Source organism: Chrysemys picta, chromosome 14, assembly GCF_011386835.1.
Source record: "Chrysemys picta bellii isolate R12L10 chromosome 14, ASM1138683v2, whole genome shotgun sequence".
Lineage (NCBI taxonomy): Eukaryota > Metazoa > Chordata > Testudines > Emydidae > Chrysemys > Chrysemys picta.
The window spans coordinates 7710782-7738274 of NC_088804.1; the positions used below are offsets into that span (position 1 = coordinate 7710782).

The window sequence follows — 27493 nt, forward strand, 5'->3', positions numbered from 1 at the left end:
AACTCTGATATTCTATGATTCTATGATTAAACATCTAATTCACTCTAGCGCAGCGGTTCTCAAACTTTTATACTGGTGACCCCTTTCACATAGCAAGCCTCTGAGTGCAACCCCCCTTATAAATTAAAAAACCCTTTATTATCTATTTAACATCATTATACATGCTGGAGGCAAAGCGGGGGTTGGGGTGGAGGCTGACAGCTCGTAACCCCTAACTAATAACCTCGTGACCCCTTGAAGGGTACCGACCCCCAGTTTGAGAACTCTAGCATGTGGAGTACCCCCTTGTCAGTTAGGCACCTGCTTCTCCTTAACACTCATAATGTCTCAATGCCATTTGACCCCCTACTATGCCCTGATACCCAGAATATACCAAAGCCAAGTGAATGTCTGGTTCATGGCCCAGTACCAGATGGATCCAAATACTAGCACTGTGCCACTGGCACTCTCAGATAACCACTTAAACACAACCACACCAGAGCTTCTCCTACATAGCTGATGTGTCTGAGCTCTACTGGCAGCGTGTGATTTCGTTTGCAAGTTCCTTGGGGCAGAAGCCATCGCTTTTAATCTGTGCAGTGTCAAGGGCCATCTTGGTGCTTGGTAAATAAATACACCTCTACCCCGATATAACGCGACCCGATATAACATGATTTTGGATAGAACGCGGTAAAGCAGCGCTTCTGGGGAGCGGGGCTGAGCACTCCGGCGGCTCAAAGCAAGTTCGATATAACGCAGTTTCACCTATAACGCAGTAAGATTTTTTGGCTTCCGAGGACAGGTTATATTGGGGTAGAAGTGTATGAGTCTAGTTAAATGGAAAACTTCTACAGAGCCTTAACCACAGAGCTGGCAGCACGCCCCCCAGACACCCCTGCAGGGCACCTATGCTGCCAGTTGTGTCTGTAAATGGTGCTCCACAATGCCACCCCACTGGCACCCGGCACCAACTGCACTCTCTGCAATGCCACCCCGCTGGTACCCAGCACCCACTCCACTCTCCACAGCGCCACCCCGCTGCCATCCAGCATCCTCACCCCACTGTCTCCAACACCACCCCACTGGCACCCAGCACCCACCCACCTCTCCCCAACGCCACCCAGCACCCTCACCCCACTGTCCCCAACACCACCCCGCTGGCACCCAGAACACAGACCACTCTCCCCAACGCCACCCCGCTGGCACCCAGCACGCACCCCACCCTCCCCAATGCCACCCCGCTGGCACCCAGCACGCACCCCACCCTCCCCAATGCCACCCAGCATCCTCACCCCACTCTCCTGAATACCACCCTGCTGGCACCCAGCACCCACCCCACTCTCCCCAATGCCACCCCACTGGCACCCAGCACCCACCCCACCCTCCCCAATGCCACCCAGCACCCGCCCACCTCTCCCCAACGCCACCCAGCACCCTCACCCCACTCTCCCCAACGCCACGCCACTGGCACCCAGCACCCACCCACCTCTCCCCAACGCCACCCAGCACCCACCCCACTCTCCCCAACGCCACCCCGCTGGCACCCAGCACGCACCCCACCCTCCCCAATGCCACCCAGCACCCTCACCCCACTGTCCCCAACACCACCCCGCTGGCACCCAGCACCCACCCCACTCTCCCCAATGCCACCCAGCACCCGCCCACCTCTCCCCAACGCCACCCAGCACCCACCCCACTCTCCCCAACGCCACCCAGCACCCTCACCCCACTGTCCCCAACGCCACCCCGCTGGCACCCAGCACCCACCCCACTCTCCACCCTACCGCACGCCCCGGCCGCCTGCCCCAGCCCGCCGGGACACACGCCTCGGCCCAGCGCCAGCCGGGTAACCCGGCGCCCCGATCACCAGGCCCGGAGCCAGCCGGGCCCCCCTCGGTGCCCTTCACCACCCCCCGCCCCGCCCCGCCCCGCGCTCCCCCTCACCCGGCGCGCAGCGCAGCAGCCCCCAGCCCGCCCGCCGCAGGCTCCCCGCAGCCGCCGCCACCGCCGCCATCTTGGAAGCGGGCAAGGCCGGGCCGGGCCGGAGCCGTCAGCGCGGCGCGCCCGTGGGGGCGGAGGGCGCGGGCCGATGACGGAGCCAAAGAGGCCGGGCCCGGCGGCGGAGACGGGCAGTGCGGCTGCGGTGGCGAGGTGAGCGGGGCGGCGGGGCAGGGAGCCGGGCAGCCCCCGTAGGTCTCCCCCTTCGCTCGGCGGTAGCTTCGGGGCCCCTCTCCCGTACCCCCCCCGTGACTCCTTGGGGGGGCCCCCTCCCCCTATTCCCTCTCTCTGTCCCCTCCCGTGACTCCTTTGGGGGCCCCCTCCCCCTATTCCCTCTCTCTGTCCCCCCCCCGTGACTCCTTTGGGGCCCCCTCCTCTCCTCCTATTTCCTCTCTCTGTCCCCCCCGGCTCCTTTGGGGGCCCCTCCCCCTATTTCCTCTCTCTGTCCCCCCCCGTGACTCCTTTGGGGGCCCCCTCCCCCTATTCCCTCTCTCTGCCCCCACGTGACTCCTTTGGGGGCCCCCTCCCCCTATTCCCTCTCTCTGTCCCCCCCCCCGTGACTCCTTTGGGGGCCCCCTCCCCCTATTCCCTCTCTCTGTCCCCCCCAGTGACTCCTTTGGGGGGGCCCTCGTTCCCTCTCTCTGTCCCTCCCCCCCGTGACTCCTTTGGGGGGCCCCCTCCCCCTATTTCCTCTCTCTGTCCCCCCCGTGACTCCTTTGGGGGGCCCCTCGTTCCCTCTCTCTGTCCCCCCCGTGACTCCTTTGGGGGCCCCTCCCCCTATTTCCTCTCTCTGTCCCCCCCCGTGACTCCTTTGAGGGCCCCCTCCCCCTATTTCCTCTCTCTGTCCCCCCCCGTGACTCCTTTGGGGGCCCCCTCCCCCTATTTCCTCTCTCTGTCCCTCCTCGTGACTCTTTTAGGGGCCCCCTCCCCCTATTCCCTCTCTCTGCCCCCCCTGTGACTCCTTTGGGGGGCCCCTCCCCCTGTCCTCTCCCCCAGTGACTCCTTTGGGGGCCCCCTATTCCCTCTCTCTGTCCCCCCCGTGACTCCTTTGGGGGCCCTCTCCCCCTATTTCCTCTCTCTATCCCTCCCCCCCAGTGACTCCTTTGGGGGCCCCCTCCCCCTAGTCCCTCTCTCTGTCCCCTTCCCCCCAGTGACTCCTTTGGGTGCCTCCTGTCCTCCCCCTGTTGCCTCTGTCCCATCCTCCCCCAAGAGACTTATTTGGGGGGGGCCCTTTGCCCCCCATTCCCTCTCTCTAGTGATGACTTTGGGGCCCACCCCCATGAGCCCTGCTGGGCTGCGAATACCTTCATTGGGGGCGATGGATGCCAAAAGCACCCTGCCCTCACCCAAAGTCAGGAGGAGCGAGATTCTTTGGCCCTCTTCCCTGGCATGAGGGCACCTTCTCACCTGGGCATTGCCTGGCATGAGGGCCTTCCCCCTCCCCTCAGCTAGCAGCCTGGCGTAAGATCTGCTCAGTCATTGACTGGTGCTAGGCTGATGTGCCTTAGTCATATCTTGTTTGCTGGCGCAGGGCCTTCAGTGTGATCTTGGCCTCTCCAGCTTAATTATCTTTGGGGAGAGACCCTTTTTATTTTCATTTCTCCTCCATTGTTCTGCGACTGGTGTTACACTGCTATTAGTTTGATGCTGGTTCCCATCTGTTTCTTCTCCTGGTGTGTCTCTGTAGGATACCAGCATACCATGCCTGCTTCCACTGCAGCATGTCCACCTTAATATGCTCCTAGTCCAATGCCCCCTTCTTTACACTCATTGTATAATATGATTGACAGCTGTCATGCCCTGGTTATGTGGGCAGAAGCTAGATGACCACTTAGGACAACAAAAGCTAAAAACTAAGGCTGCCAAGCGCTTTTAAAAAATGGTGATTAATCACACGATTAAAAAATTAATCATAATAAATCACACTGTTAATAATAGAATACTATTTCAATATTTTTAGATGTTTTCTACATTTTCAAATATATTGATTTCAATTACAACACAGAATACAAAGTGTACAGTGCTCACTTTTTTATTTTTATTACAAATATTTGCATTGTAAAAAACAAAATAAATAGTATTTTTCAATTCCCCCATTACAAATAGGGTGCAATCTCTTTATCATGAAAGTTGAACTTACAAATGTAGAATTAAGTACAAAAAATAACTGCATTCAAAAATAAAACAATGTAAAACTTTAGAGCCTACCTGTTCACTCAGTCCTACTTCAGCCAATCCTCAAACAAGTTTGGTTACACTTTGCAGGAGATAATGCTGCCCGCTTCTTGTTTTCAATGTCACCTGAAAGTGAGAAAAGACTTTTGCATGGCACTGTTTGTAGGCTGTGTCGCAAGATATTTACATGCAAAATGTGATAAAGATTCTTATGTCCCTTCATGCTTGAACCACCATTCCAGAGGACGTGTCTGTGCCGGTGACGGGTTCTGCTCGATAGTGATCCAAAGCACAATGGACCGATGCATGTTCATTTTCATCATCTGAGTTAGATGCCACCAGCAGAAGGTTGATTTTCTTTTTTGGTGGTTTGGGTTCTGTAGTTTCTGCTTCTGAGCGTTGCTCTTTTAAGACTTCTGAAAGCATGCGCCGCACCTCGTCCCTCTCAGATTTTGGACAACACTTCAGATTCTTAAACCTTGAGTCGAGTGCTGTAGCTACTTTTAGAAATCACACATTGGTACCTTCTTTACATTTTGTCAAATCTGCTGTGAAAGTGTTCTTAAAATGAACACATGCTGGGTCATCATCCGAGACTGCTATAACATGAAATATATGGCAGAATGTGGGTAAAACAGAGCAGGAGACCTACAATTCTCCCCCAAGGAGTTCAGTCACAAATTTAATTAACACTTTTTTTTTTTTTTTTAACCGAGCATCATCAACATGGAAACGTCCTCTGGAAGGGTGGTCGAAGCATAAAGGGGCATACAAATATTTAGCATATCTGACATGTAAATACCTTGCGATGCCAGCTACAAAAGTGCCATGCGAATGCCTGTTCTTACTTTCAGGTGACCTTGTAAATAAGCGGGCAGTATTATCTCCCGTAAATGTAAACAAACTTGTTTGTCTTAGTGATTGGCTGAACAAGAAGTAGTACTGAGTGGACTCTAGGCTCTGAAGTTTTACTTTGTTTTTGAGTGCAATTATGTAACAAAAAAATCTACATTTGTAAGTTACACTTTCAGGATAAGGAGATTGCACTACTGTATTTGTATGAGGTGAATTGAAAAATACGGTTTCTTCTGTTTATCATTTTTACAGTGCAAATATTTGTAGTAAAAAAAAGATATAAAGTGAGCACTGTACACTTTGTATTCTGTGTTGTAATATAAATCAATATATTTGAAAATGTAGAAAAAATCCAAAAATATTTAATATCAATTGGCATTCTATTGTTTAACAGTGCGATTAATCATGATTATTTTTTAATCGTGATTAAATCTTTTGAGTTAATTGCGTGAGTTAACTGTGATTAATCGACAGCCCTTCTAAAAACCTTATTGCACTTGGCATTGGAGATCTGATTCTTGGGTCCTTTTTGACTTGCTACCTCTACTGCCCTTGACTGTCTGAATTGCTCTGAAGCACCTAAGAAATCATGTTCCTTTGATTTGCCAGCATGCTCCTCCCATCTCTCCCCTCCACCCCCCAGATATCTGGAAGCCTTATTAAAGGCCTCCTCCCACTCTGTCTGTATTTGTAGAAAGAAGTGTGGCTTGGGCGACTTAATTGCTGGTGGGGGCTATTTTATTGTTGTGGGTGTGACGTTGTGCAGTCTATATGGTTTTATAAAAACATGATAATAAGTGAATATAATGTAACTGGGATATGCTTCATGCAAAAGGTCTCTTGTAAGGTATCATTACAAAGCTCATAATCTACTGAGTGTGATCATCCTATTTGTAGAAATGTACCACTCTTGTATCTAAAACTAGAAATATAAAACATAACTCTGAGGGCCTATTGTAATTATGTAAAGTGTGGGCCATTAAGGATGGTTTGGAATCTTGATGACTCCCATTGTCTGCAGATGGCTGTATTTACCTGTGAGTCTTCATTACTCACTTGCCAGCACACACATATACAGGAAGTGTTGCAGTGACATGTGATCATGTCACCTGAACTGGAATCCATCTTTAACCTGTTTCAGAGTAGCAGCCGTGTTAGTCTGTATCCGCAAAAAGAACAGGAGTACTTGTGGCACCTTAGAGACTAACAAATTTATTAGAGCATAAGCTTTCGTGGACTACAGCCCACTTCTTCGGATGCATACAGAGACCTGCTGCTTTTCCAGTGAGGGGGGGGTGGAAACCCAGAGGGACAAAGGGTTCCCGCCTTATGCAAAAGATATATAAAGGGGTGGAAGAGAACAAGGGGAGAGAGGAGCCATCATGAAGAATCCCCTAGCTATCACCTGAGCTGCAACAAGAGCTGTACCAGGGGAAAGAATTGTGCCCAGGCCTGGAAGGTGTCCAGTCTGAGAAAAAACTTACTGAAGCATCTCTGAGGGTGAGATTATCTGTATTCAGTTTGATTAGGCATAGATTTGCGCATTTTATTTTATTTTGCTTGTGACTTACTTTGTTCTGTCTGTTACTACTTGGAACCACTTAAATCCTACTGTCTGTATTTAATAAAAATCACTTTTTATTTAGTAACTTACTCAGAGTATGTATTAATACCTGAGGGAGCAAACAACTGTGCATATCTCTCTATCAGTGTTACAGAGGGCGAACAATTTATGAGTTTGCCCTGCATAAGCTTTATGCAGGGTAAAACGGATTTATCTGGGTTTAGACCCCATTGGGAGTTGGGCATCTGAGTGCTAAAGACAAGCACACTACTGTGAGCTGTTTTCAGGTAAACTTGCAGCTTTGGAACAAGTGATTCAGACAGGGTGCTGGAGTCCTGAGCTGGCAGGGAAAACAGGAGAAGAGGTAGTCTTTGCACATCAGGTGGCAGCTCCCAAGGGGGTTTCTGTGATCCAACCCGTCACAGTGGGAAGGAGTTTTTCTGTGTTTGAACGTTTCCAAGTGCCAGATCTATTACCAACTTGAAACAATTTTGTATGGTGAACTGTGGGTATGTCCTACTTTCTCATTATTAATCCTCTCACTTTCCGTGAGCATAATGTTGCTTCCTTAGGCTGAAAGAGAAGCACAGTAGTGAGAGGTGTTTTGGTTTCTTCCTAATTGCTGACATGACAGACATTCACGTAATAAAACTTTAAGTTTCGTACTGTGTAATGCGGATAGTAAAAAGAAAGCTTCAAAGAAAGCTGTGCTGCTCCCAGTGGATTCCTCTGCAGTCTTTCTGAAGTGTAGTCAGACAATAAGTATTAGGTTGGTAAGAAAAGGTAGCTTAAGATCAAAGGTTTTATGCATCTGTCTGAAGTAGAGGTAAAAACTGAACAGGCACTCAGTGAATAAAGAAGAGCGGTGTCCCAAGACCTGTTTCTGGCATGGAATTTCTGTGGCTAATGCCACAAAATACAGATTCCCTCCTGTTGATGTGCATATGTGCCTCCTATAAATGTTATGTGCTCATCAGACTCTCAGATAAGGAATAAAGCCAGTAACTTCTCCACTGACCAGATCTTCCCTTTGCTCTGAGTGAACTGGAACATTTCCAGCATCCCTCGAGAAAATGGTTTTATTCCCAATTACACTAATACCTGCTTTTGCATCCCAGCTGTGAAACTCCTCCATGCGGCTGTTTCCTAATCCCTGTAAGCACTTGCCTGGCTCTGCTCCTCCAAGAGGTTTAATCCTCCCTTTCCTGTGTTCTTGTTAACAAGATCTGCATGAGGGAATGTATTTAAAATACTCACCAACAGCAGTAATAGCTTGCAGTGATGCTTAGTTCTAGGCCACTGGAAGCTCCATGGTTTGATACTCCATATTATTGTGCTCTAGGAAATTGAATTTGGAAGTTTTAAGTGTATGTGTAAGGGTTTATGAAAAATAGGTTGTGACTGATGCAGAGTGATAGAGGATTTCACTTTAAATACTATCTGCAGCAGATAGAGCATGGGCAAAAGCAGTGCAGAACACTCTGCTTTGCTCTGCTAATACGCTTCTTCCTATCTAGAGAGTCGGTTCCCCCTTCCCTCCCCCACCCCCCCCGAAGGGATGAGAACACAGTCTGTGTCCATTCATTCCTTGGTCTCTCTTCTGAGATTGTTTAAAATGGTGACCGTTGTGGCAGTGGTTTTGGTGCTGCATATACATGTCCGCTAGGAATTGAACTGAGACTACCAGTTGATTTCATGAAGGTTACCAAAGAGTCGCTACTTAGCAGTGACTTTGCTCACTACTTACCTGAGCTGGATTTGATCCACAGTGAATATGGCTGCCTCTACACTGCCAACTAGCCCTGTGATCCCATGCTTATGTAAACATACTTGTGTTAGGTCTTATCTGACCCGGCACGCTGAAAATAGTTGGGGTAACTGTGGTAGCAGCAATGGCACGTGCTGGCTGCCCTGAGTACAAACCTGCTCAAACCCCATGGGAGGTGTGGACACTGGGTGGCTAGGATGAGCTGCTACTGCCCGTGTTATTGCAGCTGCACTGCTGTGTTTAGCACGCTACTGGAGATGAGAGCTAGCAGGAGTCTGGGAATCACACCCCATCTCTTACAGATGTAGCCTGAGGCTAATTCGATTTTACTACAGTGCCTGTGTCAGCATAGCCCCCTAGTGTAGACGCAGTGTACACTGACAGAGTTTTTGTGCTGGTGTGGGAACTCCACCTCTGCGAACAACAAGGATTCACGCCCCTGACTGCCAGTATAATTTTTTTTAAACGTAGACCAGGGGTTGGCAACCTTTCAGAAGTGGTGTGCCGAGTCTTCATTTATTCACAATGATTTAAGGTTTCGCATGCCAGTCATACATTTTAACATTTTTAGAAGGTCTCTTTCTAGAAGTCTATAATATATAATTAAACTATTGTATGTAAAGTAAATAAGGTTTTTAAAGTGTTTAAGTAGCTTCATTTAAAATTAAATTAAAATGCAGAGCCCCCCGGACCAGTGGCCAGGACCTGGGCAGTGTGAGTGCCACTGAAAATCAGCTCGCATGCTGCCTTTGGCACACGTGCCATAGGTTGCTTACCCCTGACATAGATCATGCCTTTAGAATAAGAAATCTTTCACCTCAATTACAAGTCCCATGCTTCTGTAAGTCCTGAAATAATGAATTCTGTTATACTTCTACAGTTACCTCCCTGAGTGATTTTAACATGCTTCAGTAATAGAAACTTTTTCCAAAATTGGATGGGTTGGAACCCATATATGAAAATATTAACGAAAAGTGGACCTTTAATTTTCACCTGATTTTTAGTTGCATCTAAGTGTTTCAACTTATTTTTCCAGGAAAAAAAGAAAGGGTGGGCCTCCAATTTGAACACACACAAGTGACTCAGGCCTGTGAGATGAAAGATAAAGTGCACTACTGGCATACGTGCCCGTGCTCAGGCTCAGTTGAATGAGGACAACAATGCAATGAATTTTGGGAAGATGGAGAAATGATTCTCCTCCAGAAGTTTTATGTAGAAATCTAGGGAAACTGCTTTGAACTCTTCTCCGTAAAGAGGGAACGTTCATAAATGTGTTGCATTTTTCAATATGTGTAACTCAACTGAAGGTGAGCAGGGCACCTTGTGTGTCCAACTTTCGCTGTCTGCTGAAGAATTCCTCAGTTGTTGGAGGTTTGTAGCTTTGCTGCTCTTTCAATTCGGGATTCTTTTCTTGCCCATTTTTGGGAGGGAACAACCTTGAGTTCAGAGACCAGTTGATTAAAATGTATGTGAGACTGAGATAAGACCCAAGAAGTAGGGTAGAGTGCTTTCCACGCTGAATCATAGTCCTGTGGCCGCTTATCTGATATGCCTTGTGTAGTGCAACAGAAACCTTATTGTAACTGAAAAGAACCTTCCCTTTTTGTTGTAAAGCCAAATGACCTGCCAAATGACTTTTACTGGTTTTGACATCTCCCAGGGTACCAGCTGGACTGTGGAATCTGTGCCCCCGTAACTCTCTAGCACAGGATACCTCTCACACTGCTTTGCTAGTGAAAAGTAGCCCCTCCAGGCAATGCTCATGCACCGCTATTAGCATGAAGGCACACCGGTGATAAATAAAGACAGGCGGGTAGCTCCCTTTGATGGACACCAAGCCAGCCAGTTAGCGGTAAAATCCCTCTTGGTAACTGTTCTCTACTTACTTTACCTGTAAAGGATTAAAAAGTACCCCAGGTAAAGGGAAAAAAGTGGGCACCTGACCAAAAGAGCCAATGGAAAGACTAGAACTTTTAAAATGGGGAAAGAAACGTTCCCTTTCTCTGACTCTCTGGGCTGTAGGGACATGGAGCAGCTATAAGTAGCAATGCTGTGTAAGGTTTGAACCAGGTATGAAAAAGTATTTTCCATACCTAGCAGGACTCATTGGGATAGGGAATGTTTAGGTAGACGTGATCAGGTTATTTCTTTATTTTGGCTTGTGGATCTCCTCTGTGCTAACCCCAGATGCTTTTGTTTGCTTGTAACCTTTAAGCTGAATCCCTCGAAGCTATGTTGGGTGCTTATTTTTTTGGAATTGCTCTTTTTAAAATCTAGCAAAAGCCTAAGTTCCAGATGTATTTTCTTTCTTTTTGTTTTTAATACAATTTACCCTTTCTAAGAACAGGATTGGATTTTTGGTGTCCTAAGAGGTTTGTGCATGTTGTTTAATTAGCTGGTGGCAGCCACTAATTTCCTTTATTTTCTTTCTCAGCTCTTCCCCTGAAAGGGCTTGAGGGTACCCCACAGGGAGGAATTCCCAAGTGCTCCTTCCTGGGCCCAAGGGTTTTTTTTGCATTTGGGTGGTGGCAGCATTTACCATGTGAAGGTCAGAGAAAAGCTGTAACCTTGGGAGTTTAATACAAGCCTGGAGTGGCCAGTATTAATTTTTAGAATCCTTGTGCCCCCCCCCCCCCACCTTCTGCACTCGAAGTGCCAGAGTGGGGATTCAGCCTTGACAACACCCAACAAAGTTACATGAATGGCTGGGAGAGCATTCATGAACTGTATACTGGGAGACACCCGCAAATCCCCCCAGCCTTGCACCCCAGAAATGTGCATCTTACACAGCTCAAGACCCCCTTGGACAGTGCAAGCTCATAAGTCCATTTTATCAAAGAAATGTATATACACGAGCCCTTGTTAACCTGAGCAGATTCCCCTGCCACACCAGTTGACGCTCACTGGTTTAGATAAAATATTAAAACAAGTTTATTAACTATAGAAAGATAGATTTTTAAGTGATTATAAGTGATACAGTCATAAAAAATCAGAATTGGTTACAAAAAGAAATACAATGATAAAATCGCAATCTAATTCTTAAATTTTACTTAGCTTGGTAAAGTTTAAAGCAAGGAACTTTCTTACCTCACCAAATGCTGCAGGTAGTTCATAGTTCAGTTCTTAGTTTGCAGGCTGGTTCCCCCTACAGCCTGGGACCACTCGTCTAGTTCAGTGATGCCTCTTTGTAGAGCCCTGTTTAACAAAGAAAAATGCAAAGTGCTCCACTTAGGAAGAAAAAATCAGTTTCACACATACAGAATGGGAAGAGACTGTCTAGGAAGGAGTACGGCAGAAAGGGATCTAGGGGTTATAGTGGACCACAAGCTAAATATGAGTCAACAGTGTGATGCTGTTGCAAAAAAAGCAAACATGATTCTGGGATGTATTAACAGGTGTGTTGTGAGCAAGACACGAGAAGTCATTCTTCCGCTCTACTCTGCTCTGGTTAGGCCTCAGCTGGAGTATTGTGTCCAGTTCTGGGCACTGCATTTTAAAAAAGATGTGGAGAAATTGGAAAGGGTCCAGAGAAGAGCAACAAGAATGATTAAAGGTCTTGAGAACATGACCTATGAAGGAAGGCTGAAAGAATTGGGTTTGTTTAGTTTGGAAAAGAGAAGACTGAGAGGGGACATGATAGCAGTTTTCAGGTATTTAAAAGGGTGTCATAAGGAGGAGGGAGAAAACTTGTTCACCTTAGCTTCTAAGGATAGAACAAGAAGCAATGGGTTTAAACTGCAGCAAGGGAGGTCTAGGTTGGACATTAGGAAAAAGTTCCTAACTGTGAGGGTGGTTAAACACTGGAATAAATTGCCTAGGGAGGTTGTGGAATCTCCATCTCTGGAGATATTTAAGAGTAGGTTAGATAAATGTCTATCAGGGATGGTCTAGACAGTATTTGGTCCTGCCATGTGGGCAGGGGACTGGACTCGATGACCTCTCGAGGTCCCTTCCAATCCTAGAATCTATGAATCTATGAATAATCCAATCCACAAAAATAGTCCACAGGTATCTGCAGATTGGCTGGTCTCTACTTCTTTGTCTTTCAAACTATCTTGCTCTGTGAGGGGAGAGGTCATGAGGAAGCCATTGTCTTATTTTATACCCTCTTCCTCTCTTTGAGGTTGACCCCCAGCTGGGGTGCAGGTGACCAGCAGTCTGTTGTGTACTTGAGATTAGAATTGTCCCTCTATGCAATGTATATTTCTTGTTTCCCTTCCCCCCCTGCTGGACAATGTCTCTTTAACACCTGGCTGGGTGTTGGACACTCCTTTGTCTCTGAGGAGCTAGTCTGTGGGTGTTCCCCAGAGTTATAACATACTTCAGTAATCTCATACAGTAAAATTTATAATTAGGGCTGTTGATTAATCGCAGTTAACTCATGCAATTAACTCAGAAAAAATTAATCACAATTAAAAAAAGTAAGCGTGATTAATCATACTGTTAAACAATAGAATACCAATTGAAATTTATTAAATATTTTTGGATGTTTTTCTACATTTTCAAATATATTGATTTATATTACAACACAGAATACAAAGTGTACAGTGCTCACTTTATTATTTTTATTACAAATATTTGCACTGTAAAAATGATAAACAGAAGAAACCGTATTTTTCAATTCACCTCATACAAGTACAGTAGTGCAATCTCCTTATCCTGAAAGTGTAACTTACAAATGTAGATTTTTTTTGTTACATAATTGCACTCAAAAACAAAGTAAAACTTCAGAGCCTAGAGTCCACTCAGTCCTACTTCTTGTTCAGCCAATCGCTAAGACAAACAAGTTTGTTTACATTTACGGGAGATATGCTGCCCGCTTCTTATTTACGATGTCACCAGAAAGTGAGAACAGGCGTTTGCGTGGCACTTTTGTAGCTGGCACTGCAAGGTATTTACCTGCCAGATATGCTAAATATTCGTATACCCCTTCATGCTTCAGCCACCATTCCAGAGGACATGCTTCTATGTTGATGGTGCTCATTAAAAATACCTACAACACTCGACTCAGGGTTTAAGAATCTGAAGAGATGTCCAAAATCTGAGCGAGACGCGGTGTGGAGCATGCTTTCAGAAGTTTTAAAAGAGCAACACTCTGATGCGGAAACTACAGAACCCGAACCACCAAAAAAGAAAAACAACCTTCTGCTGGTGGTGTTATCTGACTCAGATGATGAAAATGAACATGCGTCGGTCTGCTCTGCTTTGGATTGTTATTGAGCAGAACCCGTCATCGGCATGGACGCATGTCCTCTGGAATGGTGGTTGACGCATGAAGGGACATATGAATCTTTACCGCATTTGACACGTAAATATCTTGCGACGCCAGCTACAACAGTGCCATGCGAACGCCTGTTCTCACTTTCAGGTGACATTGTAAACAAGAAGCGGGCAGCATTATCTCCTGCAAATGTAACCAAACTTGTTTGTCTGAGTGATTGGCTGAAGTAGGATGGTGGACTTGTAGGCGCTAAAGTTTTGCATTGTTTTATTTTTTGAATGCAGTTATTTTTTTGTACATAATTCTACATTTGTAAGCTCAACTTTCATGATAGAGATTGCACTACAGTGCTTGTATTGGGTGACTTGAAAAATACTATTTCTTTTGTTTTTTACTGTGCAAATACTTTTAATAAAAAATAAATATAGTGAGAACTGTACACTTCGTATTCTGTGTTGTAATTGAAATCAATATATTTGAAAATGTAGAAAACATCAAAAAATATTTAAGTAAATGGTATTCTGTTGTTTAACAGTGTGTTTAATTGTGATTAATTTTTTTTAATCGCTTGACAGCCCTACTTATAACTTTACACATAGTGTCACTACACATTTCAACAGGATAGTGATGTTCAGTAGATTGTCTTGAGGTATCACTTGAAAAGTCATACTTTGTAAAACATATGACCATATATAAGTGGTTACTGTGGGTTTACAGGGTGTTAAATGGGGTACAGTGTGTCGCAGTGGTACAATAGGCAAGGCTGATGTAACACTAATTTTAAAATTGGAGGTATTTAAGGACTGAGAAGGAAATATGGTGAGTTAAACAATCTCTAAGTGTAGTAAACCGGTTCCTAATTAGTTCCACCAGATGAAAACAACTAGAGAAGTGGTTCTAACGTTATTACACAGGACAGGATTTCTCAAACTTTCATTATTGCTGTCTCACCATACTCTAGTTTCCCCAAATGTAAGCACTTCTTTAAAAAAGAAATGTCAGGAGGAGAGCAAAGGGCCTTAATTTGGATGATTGGGGATGCTGAAACTAAGGCCTGGTCCACACTAACCCCCCACTTCGGACTAAGGTACGCAAATTCAGCTACGTTAATAACGTAGCTGAATTCGAAGTACCTTAGTCCGAACTTACCGCGGGTCCAGACGCGGCAGGCAGACTCCCCCATCGATGCCGCGTACTCCTCTCGCCGAGCTGGAGTACCGGCGTCGACGGCGAGCACTTCCGGGATCGATTTATCGCGTCTAGACAAGACGCGATAAATCGATCCCAGAACATCCATTGCCTGCCGCCGGACCCGGAGGTAAGTCTAGATGTACCCTTAGATGTATGTTCTCCTCCTGTGCAGGGGGGAATATATTAACTTCTTCTTTGCTGAGTCACTGTCACAAGCAGGCATGGCTGCTGAGCACTTAATATTGCCTATTAATTTCTAGCTTGGGATTGTATAAAAACCCTTTTTCCCCCACTTACCTTAAACTTGGTTTGCACTGCCCCTGGCAGATCCTCCTAGAGGAAGCAAACATCACAATTTGAGAGAAACTGAATTATGCTCGTAGACAGAGATGGTATTTCTTCATGCTATGTTAACATGCAGATATGGGAACTCTGTTTCCAGTGCCCAAAGAATTATCCTAGCTCTTAAAAGAGGGCAACCCTCTGGATTAAGTGAAAATCCATGTTCTGCATGGTGGTCTTAGCACTGATTTCTTCCTTTCTCAATCTGGCACTTTCAGGTCCAGTGATACGGCAGAGATGGCGGAGTATGGAATCTCAGTTGGTCAGCGTGTGGCAGTGATCTGGGATAGCTCCTCACCTGTTGAAGGACTGAAGAATCTGGTGGCTAAGATTCAGGCATTGGTGGGACCTGAGAGCCGCATATCTGTGGAAAATATTGACCAACTGTCCCATTGTAAGATGGGGATATAATTTTTACCACACATTTTGGTTTAAGGGCAGTGTCATGTTCTGTGGGTATGTTAATGGATGTGAGCTAGCATTTTCCTTGATTTGTAACCTAGGGCATCTTTAAGTATAAAGGTAGAAATCCTTTTGTGACTTGTACTGCTAGTACTAAACAAGAAAGCTATTCACCCTAGTCATGTTTGTTTCATCAGCAATGATTGTTAATGGATAAGGCTAAGATTTTGTAAAAGTCAGGGACAGGTCATGGGCAATAAAGAAAAATTAACTGAAGCCCATGACCTGTTCCTGACTTTTACTAAAAAATATCCATGATAAAATGCAAAGGGACTGGGCAAATGCGGGGTGATTGGGAGCTCCAGGGTCCCCACCACCCGTGGGGGACTCAGAGCTCCAGGATCTCCCTGCCCCCCATGGTGGAGGGGAGCTACGGGGTCCTCCTGCCCCCTCCCCAGCAGCAGGGAGCTGTGGGGTCCCCCTGCCCTGCTGGCTGGGAGACTCCAGGGGTCCCCCTGCACTCCCATGCCCCCGACTGCGGGGGTCCCCCTGCACTCCCGCACGCGCCCTCCCCCAGCGGCTGGGAGTCGCAGGGGTCTCCCTGTCCACAGCGGCTGGGAGTTTGGGGGGCCCGCTGCCTCAGGCACCGCTGCGGGAGGCGGTGGGACCCTGCAGCTCCCAGCCACTAAGCCTGAAGTCATGAAGGTTTTTGGAAGTCCCGGATTCCGTGACTTCCGTGACCTCCATGACAAAATTGTAGCCTTATTAATTGACGCCATGTGGTGTGATTGTCACGTACATGTGTACGAAGGAGATCAGAGAAGGGATAGCTGGTAAGATAGACAAGTGTATTTTTTTTTTTTCTCTTTTCATCTTTCCTTCTTTTCAGCGGCGCATGCAGAGTCCAGTTTTGATGTGGTTCTGTCAGGCATGGTACCAGGCAGTATGACACTGCACAGTGCAGAGGTGCTGGCAGAAATAGCTCGGATACTCAAGCCTGGGGGTCGTGTCCTTCTGAAAGAACCAGTGGCTGCGCAAATCGGTAAGAGCAAGTCTGCTATGTTCTTGCCCCTGGATCTGAGGCAACCAAACGTCCTTTCATGGAGGATCAGGCCAAAGCTGAAGGGCCAAGAGCTTTGAATGTCACTCAGATAAAGAGTAGTTCTGCTCCTGTGATTCATTAATGTAAGCAGCACGATGAGATCTTGTGTCTGAGCTTATCACTGTCATGTTAGAATCTCTGCTGATGACCATCTTGTATCGAAAATGTACGGGCAGAGAGAGACATATTCTTGTAAGCCTACTGCTATGGTTAGTGGATGCACAGAGCTGATGCTAGAGTTTGTAGTGACTAAAGTCAGGCTTTTGGGGCCTCTGTAAAATTAGGTCATGAGCTGTTAGTGGCTGAGACCATCTTTTACTCTGTAGCACAACAGGGCTTTGATCTTGATTGGGGCCTGTAGGTACTTGCATAATCTAAAAAAGATAAAGTGACGTTTAGGAGAGAGACGGTGCATCTTATACCATCACAATTTACAAAAGATGTGAATGGAGTCTTACTAGTAGGTAATGCCAACTACCCAATGGAAAACAGATGCACCAAAGCTGTTAATTAAATCTGTCGCTGCAAAACCTGATACCTTCTGGAATGAGTTCTTTAATGTATATTTCTGAACTTCAGACTTTTTAGGACTTTATATTTTTGAGGACTTCCATGAGCCTGTCGAAGTGGGAGCTCCCATTTTTCTCTTTAGTAGGTGGAGATGATTTTTTTTTTTTTCTTGGATGCTGGAGAAGCCTTTGTGATCGTGATGTATTTGTCAAGAACATAATTTTGAACTAATTTATAGTCAGAGTTGAAGAGCCGATTTGAATGGATGAACGGCTGAGTTCCCAGATGTGCCTGGAGTGATTAGGAAAGAAGCATGTAAACAAAGGGATTAGCTGGAATGCTGCCTTCTAAAGCACTGTCAGTCCTTTCACGTTACAAGCAACACATCTAGTTCTTAATAATGAGCTTTGTTTTGCGTTCTCTGTCATGTTTCCCAGGTGACAACAACAGAATCAAGACAGCAGCCAGACTCCTCACAGCTCTGACGCTTTCCGGGCTGGTGGAAGTGAAGGAGGTATGTGTATATGCACTAACCACCTCCCGAGAGCTCCCATTTCAGGACTGTATAATGTAGAGAAGTGTCTTCCAAAAGGGGTGCTGGTTATTCACTACCTAGCCATCTTAGTATGCCTGGAAATATGCAGCAGCACAACCAGCAATGAAAACTCTGCTCTTAGTACTGCGTGAATAAGAGTTTTCTTTTCATTTGAAGATACATGGATTTTTTTTTTTTAATTGCATAGTCGCAGTAAACTGTAATATCACCAGCTGTGCAACAGCCAGAACCGTGATTCACTTCGTGCAAGCTGGGAGAATGAGCCAGTCTGAAGTATAATGCAACATCATGGGACAGAGGCAAAACCCATCATAAAAGATTAGGGTTGGAAGAGACCTCAGGAGTCATCTAGTCCAACCCCCTGCTCAAAGCAGGACCAACCCCAACTAAATCATCCCAGCCAGGGCTTTGTCAAGCCAGGCCTTAAAAACTTCTAAGGCTGGAGAGTCCACCACCTCCCTAGGTAACGCATTCCAGTGCTTCACCACCCTCCTAGTGAAATAGTGTTTCCTAATATCCAACCTGGACCTCCCCCACTGCAACTTGAAAACATTGTTCTGTCATCTGCCGCCACTGAGAACAGCCAAGCTCCATCATCTTTGGAACCCCCCTTCAGGTAGTTGAAGGCTGTTATCAAATCCCCCCTCACTCTTCTCTTCTGCAGACTAAATAACCCCAGTTCCCTCAGCCTCTCCTCGTAAGTCATGTGCCCCAGCCGCCTAATTTTCGTTGCTTTCCGCTGGACTGTCTCCAATTTGTCCACATCCTTTCTGTAGTGGAGGGCCCAAAACTGGATATAATACTCCAGATGTGGCCTCACCAGTGCCGAATAGAGGGCAATAATCACTTCCCTCGATCTGCTAGCAATGCTCCTACTAATACAGCCCAATATGCTGTTGGCCTTCTTGGCAATGAGGGCACACTGCTGATTCATATCCAGCTTCTCATCCACTGTAATCCCCCGGTCCTTTTCTGCAGAACTGCTGCTTAGCCAGTCGGTCCCCACCCTGTAGCAGTGCATGGGATTCTTCCGTCATAAGTGCAGGACTCTGCCCTTGTCCTTGTTGAACCTCTTCATATTTCTTTTGGCCCAATCCTCCAATTTGTCTAGGTCACTCTGGACCCTATCCCTACCCTCCAGCATATCTACCTCTCTCTGCATCTTAGATTGGTACCGGCTGCCAACTGAACATCAAGCAGTTGATCGTTACCCGTTGAGCCCGACAATCTAGCCAGCTTTCTATCCACCTTATAGTCCATTCATCCAATCCATACTACTTTAACTTGCTGGCAAGAATACTGTGGGAGACCGTATCAAAAGCTTTGCTAAAGTCAAGATATATCACGTCCACTGCTTTCCCCATATCCACAGAGCCAGTTATCTCATCATAGAAGGCAATCAGGTTGGTCAGGCATGACTTGCCCTTGGTGAATCCAGGTTGACTGTTCCTGATCACCTTGCTCTCCTCCAAGTGCTCCATGATTTTTCCGGGGACTGAGGTGAGGCTGACCGGTCTGTTGTTCCCCGGGTTCTCCATCTTCCCTTTTTTAATGATGGGCACTATATTTGCCTTTTTCCAATCGTCCAGGACCTCCCCCGATTGCCACGAGTTTTCAGAGATAACGGCCAATGGCTCTGCAATCACATCAGCCAACTCCCTCCGCACCCTCGGATGCATTAGATCTGGACCCATGGACTTGTGCATGTCCAGCTTTTCTAAATAGTCCTTAACCTGTTCTTTCACCACTGAGGGCTGCTCACCTCCTCCCCATTCTGTGTTGCCCAGGACAGCAGTGTGGGAGCTGACCTTGCCCATGAAGACCAAGGCAAAAAAAGCAGTGAGTACTTCAGCTTTTTCCACATCCTCTGTCACTAGGTTGCCTCCCCCATTCATTAAGGGTCCCACGCTTTCCCTGACCTTTTTCTTGTTGCTAACATACCTGTAGAAACTCTTCTTGTTACCCTTCACATCCCTTGCTAGCTGCAACTCCGGTTGTGTTTTGGCCTTCCTGATTACTGTCCTGGGTGCTTGAGCAATATTTTTATACTCTTCCCTAGACATCTGTCCATGTTTCCACTTCTTGTAAGCTTCCTTTTTATGTTTAAACTCACCGAAGAGTTCACTGTTAAGCCAAGCTGGTCGCCTGCCATATTTGCTATTCTTTCTGCACGTCAGGATAGTTTTTTTCCTGTGCCCTCAATAGGCTTCTTTAAAATACAGCCAGCTCTCCTGGACTTCTTTCCCCTTCATATTAGCTTCCCAGGGGATCCTGCCCATCAGTTCCCTGAGGGAGTCAAAGTCTGCTTTTCTGAAGTCCAGGGTCTGTATTTTACTACTCTCTTTTCTTCCTTTTGTGAGGATCCTGAACTCAACCATCTCCTGGTCACTGCTGCCCAGGTTGCCACCCACTTCTACTTCCCCTACCAATTCTTCCCTGTTTGTAAGCAACAGGTCAAGAGGAGAACGGCCCCTGGTTGGTTCCTCCAGTAGTTGCACCAGGAAGTTGTCCCCAACACTCTCCAAAAACTTTCTGTATTGTTGTGCACTGCTGTATTGCTCTCCCAGAAGATGTCAGGGTGATTGAAGTCCCCCATTAGAATCAGGGCCGGTGTTATGGAAACTTCAGTTAATTGTCTGAAGAAAGCCGCGTCTACCTCATCCTCCTGGTCCAGTGATCTATAGCACACGCCCACCACAACATCACCCTTGTTGCTCTCGCTTCTAAATTTAACCCAGAGACTCTCAACAGGCTTTTCTCCAGTTTCATACTGGAGCTCGGAGCAATCATACCCCTCTCTTACATACAGTGCAACTCCTCCACCTTTCCTCCCCTGCCTGTCCTTCCTGAACAGTTTATACTCATCCATGACAGTGCTCCAGTCATTTGAACTGCCCCACCAAGTCTTTGTTATTCCAATCACATCATAGTTCTTTGACTGTGCCAGGGCTTCCAGTTCTTCCTGCTTGTTTCCCAGGCTTCTTGCGTTTGTGTACATGCACCTTCGCTGCATGGTATGATGTGACCACACAAGGCATTGGAATATGGCAGTTCTGTACAAGGACTAACACTCACTGTGTCTTGCATTCCAGCTGCAGAAGGAGCCTTTGACCCCTGAGGAGACCCAGTCAGTCCAAGAGCATCTGGGGTACCAAGGCAACGACCTTTTGTCTGTTCAAATGGAAGGCAAGAAACCCAACTTTGAAGTGGGATCCTCAAGTCAGCTCAAACTTTCCTTTGCTAAGAAATCTGCTTCATCAGGTAAGAGATAAGAGAAGGCTGGTATATGTGCTGGGAGTGTATGAGCTCCTTGCGTTGTACAGTGGAGAGTATAATTTTGAATGCTTAATGAAGAAGGATGTTTGAAAACATGGTTCTCCATAATCTTGGTTAAAAACCATTTTACATCTGTTGGAAGCTTCCATTTCTGTTTCGAAGGTTAACTGCAAAGCAAAGGAGGAGGGAAACCTGTGCTCTTTCCTGTTGCTTTATGCAACTCTCTCTATGCATTACAAAGCATTTTCTGTGGGGTTTTTGTTTTGTTTTTAGAAACACCAGTACTACCCAGTTCCTTCCTTCCTTCCTTTGTGCAAAAGGGTCTATGCGAGATCTTTGAAGGCTGTGAATGGCGGTTAGATTACTGGAGCTACAGCTGTCTCAGCTCCCAGCATCAATGCCTGCTCGAATGTCAGCTAACCGTTTCCCTGCATTTCAAGCAAAACAAGAAATAAAAGGGGTGATCGTATCATGAAGAGATGCAGCGTCTATAAATGGCATCTCATTTTGGTGTCAAAAATGGGTGGACCGGGGAGGATATTGTCACTTTTTTTTTTTCCATAACTGATCTCTGATGAAGGATGAGGAGAAGTGGACAGAGGATTCCTTGCACAAATCAGGTTTAAAGATGGATTCGAGCGAGAGCACGGCTGCTTGGCTTCTGAGAGCAGTGAGCGTGTTCCACAGGTAGGGTGCAGTATGATAAAAGGCACCACGGCACAGGGAGTGAATTTTTCAAGAGTGATATTGGAACCATTTCCTTGCTGGGAGTAGGTCTGATTCCTGCTATTCCATCGTCTATGTCTCTCTTGTTTTGGCTCCAGGCAAGCCTGCTGTGGACCCTGCTGCTGCAAAGCTGTGGACTCTCTCTGCCAATGATATGGATGATGAGGGAATGGTAAGTTCTGTTTTAGTTTTCCACGCAAAAATTAGAAGTTTCATGAAATTTAACCCACAGTACTCAGTAGGGCTTTACAGATGAGAGGGTGGCGTGAGAGCCATATGGAAAAACTCCTCTAATATTACATGGCGAGGGGTTTATTGCATGGACCATAATTCTGACACTTGGGTACAAGCTATACCAGGTGTTGTCATTTCTTTGACTCTAACATCGGCAGTGTCCCTATTCCCTATTGAACCAGTTTCCTTCTTTTGTTGTCTCTTCCTCCATGTTGTCTCTTTCAGGATCTCCTGGACTCAGATGAGTTGCTAGATTCTGAGGATCTGAAGAAGCCAGATCCATCTTCCCTCAGAGCTCCATCCTGTAAGGAATCGGGTAAAAAGAAAGCCTGCAAGAACTGGTGAGTACTAGACTTGATGTGTTGGTGAATGTGCTGACTTCAAATCAGATTTAACCATCGCCCTTTAAAAAACAGCAGGGCATGCTGCTGTTTCTCCAAAGAATTACTCATTTGGCTGGTATCTTTACTTTTTGTTTTTTTTTACCCTTAGTGTGTTTAGGTCCATATTTCAATATTTAGTTAAGAAACACATTCAGAAATCTGTTAGCCAAGTGAATTTCTTTTTGTAGAATTTTTCAAAAATTTGATTCTAGTGTATACATCTCCTAAATTTTGTCAAGGGGCTTCTGTGTATTAAAATTGCAATAGTATAACTAGATGATTTTTTTTAAAAAATAAGCTAAACTGATTTTTAAGGAAGATTTAAACTGCTTTTAAGTGAATCTACGTTAAGGGTGTATGCTGGTGTAACTAGAGTGTTTTAAAATCCATTTACTTATATCCCAGGCGTAAATGTTCCCCTGTGAGATGAATAGTCCTCCCCCAACACACAGACTCACTGGGGGCAACCAGAGGATTCACACCGGCTCTTTTTATAACTACGACTCATCCTCTGTTTTCTTCCAGAGAAATATTGCATGTAGATTTTAAAATAAGAACTTGGTATTTGATAGCATTTCCCCATGTGCTAGGTAGAGAGGGAAGTTCAAGCAACTGGGTCATTCAACATAGGCCTATGGGCCAGTGGTTCTCAACCAGTGGCCCACGGGCCACTTGCGTCCTAATCAGCACACAGCTGCAGCCCATGCAACATTCTCAGGGCCATGCCAGTAGTATGTGGGCCACATCCACACAATAAATAGAACACACAAAGAGCTGCATATGCGGCCCACAATGGAGAATAAGTTGAGAACCACGGCTATGGGCTATGACATTAGAGGGGATAATAAAGGTAGAGGTGTGTGTGTGAGAGAGAGGGACTGCGCGTGCGCTAAAGCCCGTTGTGTGGAATGCTATGTTGGGGCTGTAATCTCGTGTGGGTGGAGGACCGAGGAAGAAATGTTAGAGGGTGAAGTGGGTAGAGTCAGTGGCTAACCCCGTTGCAGACAGGTTTAGTATGAGTCCTATTTCTTCTGCAGCACGTGTGGCCTCGCGGAGGACCTGGAGCAGGAGAAGAAAGAGAGCTTGCAGCCCAAATCTGCTTGTGGAAATGTAAATATCCTTCCCATCTATCCTGTGGTATAGACAGGCAGGGAAAGAGTGTATTCTTGTCTGAGAACTAGTTTAAAAAACCAGTGCTTTCTATTGAGTTACTGATTGCGCCCTATCGGCTGACTTTACTCACCAGTATTTGTGGCCTAGAAGCAATCATTCTGTCTCCGCAGGGCTATCAGCTTTTGTAATATTTGGCTTCAGTGGCTCTGTAGTAACGTCAGTTGTATTTGCAGCAAATTCTTGCTCTGCACATTCACTCCTTGTTCTATGGATACCTCTCTAGGAAGAGCTAGACTGAAGTCTCCCAATTCCATATAGTTATGATTCTCATTCATGACCTACCTGAGCTGAATTTGAATCCATTGAGCTGCTCAGTGTTTACTAAGAGAGCTCCTCTCCCGGAAGCCACCTGTGTTCAAAGTGAAACAGGAGTTTCTGAATGGGTTGGAGAAACTGAGACCCCCAAGAGTTGAATGTTACAGCAGCTAGGCTTTAGCCCTAATCTGAAGAGACTGCTGCCTTGTGTGGTCAGGGAAAACGCATTCTTTTTTCATTCAATCCGGGCTACTTCAGACCTCAGGCCTGACTCAACCAGGTTTGTGCTGATTGCTAGAGGCTGCAAGCAGATTTTTTCGGTGCTGGTTTATTCTCTGGTGGGCAGATTGTAACTCTGTGTAGGGCAAAATACTTCCCATTGGGAAGAGAACTGAAACCAGGAAACCCCACCCTTTGTTTTTGTCTGACCTTGGTAACGAGCTGACTCTTTATTTTTTTTGTCGCCTCTGTGTCTTGGCAGTGTTACCTGGGGGATGCATTCCGCTGTGCCAGCTGCCCCTACATGGGGATGCCAGCCTTTAAACCCGGAGAGAAGATACTCCTGGCTGAGAACAATCTTCATGATGCCTAAGAGGGGGATGTTACAGAGACACCATTGGCGCACAGCAGTTCCACAGCTCACTGGCTTCAGAGCTTATGTCAGCCCCTCTCCCCTCCCATCTCCTCAAATTTCCCTCTCCAGGAAATGCTGCTTTATGGGGAGGGGAGAAGAAGTGGGGGTGGGTTGGGACGTTGAGGGCACGTGGAGCTGATGTGATCTCAATAGACTTAATTCACTTTGGGGTATTTGATAATCTGCAGTGATGTCTGGTTTCCTGTCACGTACGTAATACAGACTTGTTAATGTTAGGTTTTCAGATTTATCGGCTGAACACTGAGAGGCGCTGGCCGTCATAATATGTGCTCTTGGCAGAAGGGGTATTGTACAATGGGAATCGGATGCCAGGCTGAACTTGTCTGAGTGTATCTGGAACCCCAGCCAATGCCTCTGAGCTCAGATCAGGCCACTCTTTGCCATATTTATTCCTGGGGAGTTAGCTTAGTTTTTGCTCAAGTCTCATGAGACGACACCTATCTCCTGCTTTCTTTGGTGCTTAGTTTATTAAAACATGGAGCTGGTTTGTCATTTCGTGTGATGTACACAAAGGAATTCATAGGAACTGTTAGCAAAGAGAATCCTATGAAAGTCCCTTGCAGAATTTAGCAAACATAATGGATTTCCAAGTGTCGTGAGAAGCTGCTAGTGATAAACTTTTTCTCTCCTTTCCCTACTCTCTCTCCTTCCATGAAATGGTAAAAGCTTCATTCAAGCAACTTGAGAATAGTCCAGCCTGTGAAGTAGAAAGTGGATTATATATGGAGTCTCTGCCTTGCTGCCCCTTCTTCTATCCAATAAGCACTGGGAACATAAGGGTTAATGCTAGTGACTATCTTAACTATCTTCTCTTTAATTAGTATATCTACAATGTTCTATAACTAAGACTTAGCAATAACTACTGAATTATCCTAATGTTGGGGCGCTATGTGCCACCACCTCCTTCCCACTCTCTGAGAGAAGCTGACCTTTGACAGTGCTTTAGCATTTATTTACCTACGTGGTGTTACAGTGTGAAAGATTTTCAGGGCTGTAGCTAACCTCCCCTCCCTGCAGCTTCAGGGCAAGAGAGCCATTCCTCAGAAGTTCCCTGTTGTTCACCAGGTTTCTTTTCCTTGGTTTCCCACCTCACACCCTCATATCAACTCTTTTGCATATAAAAATGAAATCATCCTATGTGGAGCCACTTCGGTACAGGATCCAAATTCACATGTTTGTCATTACCCTGCACTGACTTGAAATAAGCTCATATAGTGGGTTAGGATTAAGGGATGTTCTGTTTTTAAAGGCTGTGACCACAAATAAAGCATTTGTTAAAAATTGGTCTTGGTGGAGCTTTAAATATGGTTTAAAACTGTTCATTGACTCTCAGCTGATTCTTGTTGGCTTGGCACTGCTCTGTCTGCTTGAGCTATTTGTAAGCAGAGACACTGAGCACACCTTGGGAGCCGTCCTCCTACAGTAACTGTTCCAGCAACAATTACACACGCACATATTTCATTCTACTCGGTGTGGGAAAGAATAGAATCAAGCCTTCAAGAAGAAATACAAAATTTTCTCCACTGAACATCTATTCATGCATTTCAAAAGGAGGCTGTCTCATAAGTTTGGGGTAGGAGGAAGAGGGAAGTCAGGTTTGCAGCGGGAGGAATAAAGATAGGTGACTAATCTAAGAGAGGATGTGAACCCTGGTGATAGGGGAAGTGTCCCTACACTTGATTTGTGAGTACAGGCCGTGGTGTGAGCTATGTGCTATTCAGTGTGGGCCCCAGCTAGATGCCAGAGGTAAATACGAGAGATTGAGGTTATACAACAGCCTCTCACGTGACTACACACCATGACAGTTGTCTAGGCTGCCAGCTGGCAAAGGGCATGTGGACGTTAAGGGGCTTCCTGGAACAGTTTCCTAGTTCTACTGCTGGAGAAATGGTTCTGTCATGAGCTCTCTAGCTACTCCAGAGGAAACACTGTTCTCTTGGCAAGTTAGATAAACACAGGGAAAATCGCAACTACCTAAAAACTCTCCTAGGTCTTCATAGTCTGAGGAAAGGAGAGAAAGGCCTCTATTTGCCGCCCCCGTATTCCACAAGGTATTTTCTTTTAAAGTGATAGCGCTTTACAGTTTTGGGGGGGTTAGCGCCTGTGTGGCCAAGGCGCACATTGTGCTTTGAGCAATCCCTGATCCTGTGTGGCTGTGTGCTGAGCTGGTTCCCTGAAGTGAGATGTGATCTGACTTACACAAACTGCAAGGCACATGCCCACTCTGCTGACACGGGACTGGAGAGGGGGGTGCATTGAGAGCTATTATATCAGCTTCATGCTGCCAAAGGGTCCCTCTGTGTTGGGGTAATCCTCCCACAGACGAACTCAACAGAGGGGAGAATCTGGCTCTTTTCAGAAATGGCTGTAGATAGATTTAAAACATCTTAAAACTCCTTCAGTGACTACGTGGAGAATAGCCCACCAGACCCATTTAAAGAGTCATCTGTTTAGGTCACCACGTAATGCTTCAGTATATCTTAGTCTTGCTTCCTTTTCAAATATAGAAGTGGTAGAGCTACTAGTGAGGTGACTATGTGAATTGGTCTGCTGCAGGTGGAGAAATGTCCTGGCAAAGCCAAGAGGTTTATTTTTTGAAGCAGTTTGTAGAGCAAAAGGTTGGTTAGCCTCTATGCTGCTCATCTAGACAGTGGTATCTTTTGAAGTGACAGTGTTTCAGCAGGAGCATCTCCTGGGCTTTTCCTCGTAGAATCATAGGACTGGAAGGGACCTTGAGAGGGTCCAGTCCCCTGCACTCATGGCAGGACTAAGTATTACCTAGACCATCCCTGACAGGTGTTTGTCTAACCTGCTCTTTAAAATCTCCAGTGATGGTGATTCTACAGCCTCCCTAGCTAATATATTCCGGTATTTAATTACCCTAACAGAAAGTTTTTCCTAATGTCCAACCTAAACCACCCTTTCTGCAATGTAAGTCCATTGCTGCTTGTCCTATCCTCCGAGTTTAAAGGCGAACAGAGCTCCTTTTCATGGGGATCCATAACTGGGGGTGTTCACATGTTGGCAACTGTTTTTTGTTTGGTTTCTAAAAGTACCTTTGAACAAGTATAGTGCTTATAAAAAATAGTTTGAAACTGGAAAGAAGCTCTTTGAATGGCCTTTTGGAT

The 27493-nt window shown here is 46.0% G+C and overlaps 2 protein-coding genes across 4 annotated transcripts in view; one reads left to right on the plus strand and one right to left on the minus strand.

Annotated features, from left to right (window-relative positions):
* The window catches only part of COQ9 (coenzyme Q9), a 14637-nt gene extending 12574 nt beyond the window's left edge, over window positions 1-2063 (minus strand). For both annotated transcript variants that reach the window (XM_065566916.1, XM_065566915.1), the window contains exon 1: window positions 1924-2063. In XM_065566916.1, coding sequence (XP_065422988.1) covers window positions 1924-1993 — 70 coding nt within the window. In that variant the 5' untranslated portion in view covers window positions 1994-2063. The remainder of the gene's footprint in view (window positions 1-1923) is intronic.
* On the plus strand, window positions 1998-25646 carry CIAPIN1 (cytokine induced apoptosis inhibitor 1). Of its 2 annotated transcripts, none has more exons than XM_065566913.1 (9): window positions 1998-2130; window positions 15312-15487; window positions 16385-16537; window positions 17545-17621; window positions 20756-20924; window positions 21764-21837; window positions 22125-22240; window positions 23320-23392; window positions 24192-25646. In XM_065566913.1, exons 1-9 carry the CDS (start codon window positions 2069-2071, stop codon window positions 24300-24302), a joined length of 1011 nt encoding a protein of 336 aa, XP_065422985.1. In that variant the 5' UTR covers window positions 1998-2068; the 3' UTR covers window positions 24303-25646. The 2 variants fall into 2 exon arrangements, with proteins under 2 accessions (XP_065422985.1, XP_065422986.1); XM_065566914.1 differs by lacking the exon at window positions 1998-2130 and adding an exon at window positions 4483-6507.
* The last annotated feature ends 1847 nt before the right edge of the window (window positions 25647-27493 follow it).

What these genes read in the sequence shown, in the direction of transcription:
- CIAPIN1 (XM_065566913.1), top strand. Translation starts at nt 2,069, where the DNA reads ATGACGGAGCCAAAGAGGCCGGGCCCGGCGGCGGAGACGGGCAGTGCG. An exon ending in GGCTGGTGGAAGTGAAGGAG is followed by an intron (nt 17,622 to 20,755) that starts GTATGTGTATAT and finishes CTTGCATTCCAG; the next exon opens with CTGCAGAAGGAGCCTTTGAC. An exon ending in AAGAAAGCCTGCAAGAACTG is followed by an intron (nt 22,241 to 23,319) that starts GTGAGTACTAGA and finishes TTTCTTCTGCAG; the next exon opens with CACGTGTGGCCTCGCGGAGG.